The sequence below is a fragment of the Contarinia nasturtii genome, unplaced genomic scaffold (assembly GCF_009176525.2).
Source record: "Contarinia nasturtii isolate CC-2019 unplaced genomic scaffold, AAFC_CNas_1.1 Cnas_scaffold_2359, whole genome shotgun sequence".
Classification (NCBI taxonomy): Eukaryota; Metazoa; Arthropoda; class Insecta; order Diptera; family Cecidomyiidae; genus Contarinia; species Contarinia nasturtii.
Window position 1 is genome coordinate 1 of NW_022199681.1, and position 558 is coordinate 558.

General features: G+C 33.5%; 1 protein-coding gene across 1 annotated transcript; it reads left to right on the top strand.

Moving 5' to 3' along the window:
- Positions 1-6: 6 nt before the first annotated feature.
- Positions 7-532, top strand: LOC116348210 (regucalcin-like). The gene is made up of 2 exons (XM_031779120.1): positions 7-219; positions 286-532. Exons 1-2 carry the CDS (start codon positions 12-14, stop codon positions 426-428), a joined length of 351 nt encoding a protein of 116 aa, XP_031634980.1. The 5' UTR covers positions 7-11; the 3' UTR covers positions 429-532.
- The last annotated feature ends 26 nt before the right edge of the window (positions 533-558 follow it).

Consider the following 558-nt stretch of genomic DNA (forward strand, 5'->3'; position numbering starts at 1 on the left):
ATGGCGGTACTATGCGTTATAGAGAGTGTAACGGACCATTTACTGACATTGCAAATGCGTCTTTTTACACTTTCGATCGTGACCATGGTGTAAAACAATTAAAACAAAACGTTTTCATTTCAAACGGTCTGACGTGGGTAGGCAATAAATTTTACTATGTCGACTCGTGTGTACATGACGTTAAAGAATTCGACTATAATAGTGAGAATGGTGAATTATGTAAGTTTGAATTCAACTAGTATTTGTTGGAATTTGTTTAAACAATTTTTACATTTGGTTTATCAGCAAATGAGCGTATCATATTCACGCTTAGAGAGAACGGAAAAGTACCAGAGTATGTGTTTGATGGTATGACTAGCGATGTTGATGGAAATTTGTTTATGGCCACCCATAATGGTTACAAAGTAATGAAAATCAATCCAAAGTAAGTAAAATGAGTAAATTTTAAATTGATAAATATACAGTGTGACATTCTATATTCATAGACACAAAAAAAAGTTCGTCTAAGTAGATTAAGATTATTTCAATAGATGGCGCTATGTTCCGACGAACACTGTG

Coding starts and splice junctions, on each gene's coding strand:
- LOC116348210 (XM_031779120.1), top strand. CDS start 12: ATGCGTTATAGAGAGTGTAACGGACCATTTACTGACATTGCAAATGCG. Junction 220..285: donor TAGTGAGAATGGTGAATTAT/GTAAGTTTGAAT, acceptor TTGGTTTATCAG/CAAATGAGCGTATCATATTC.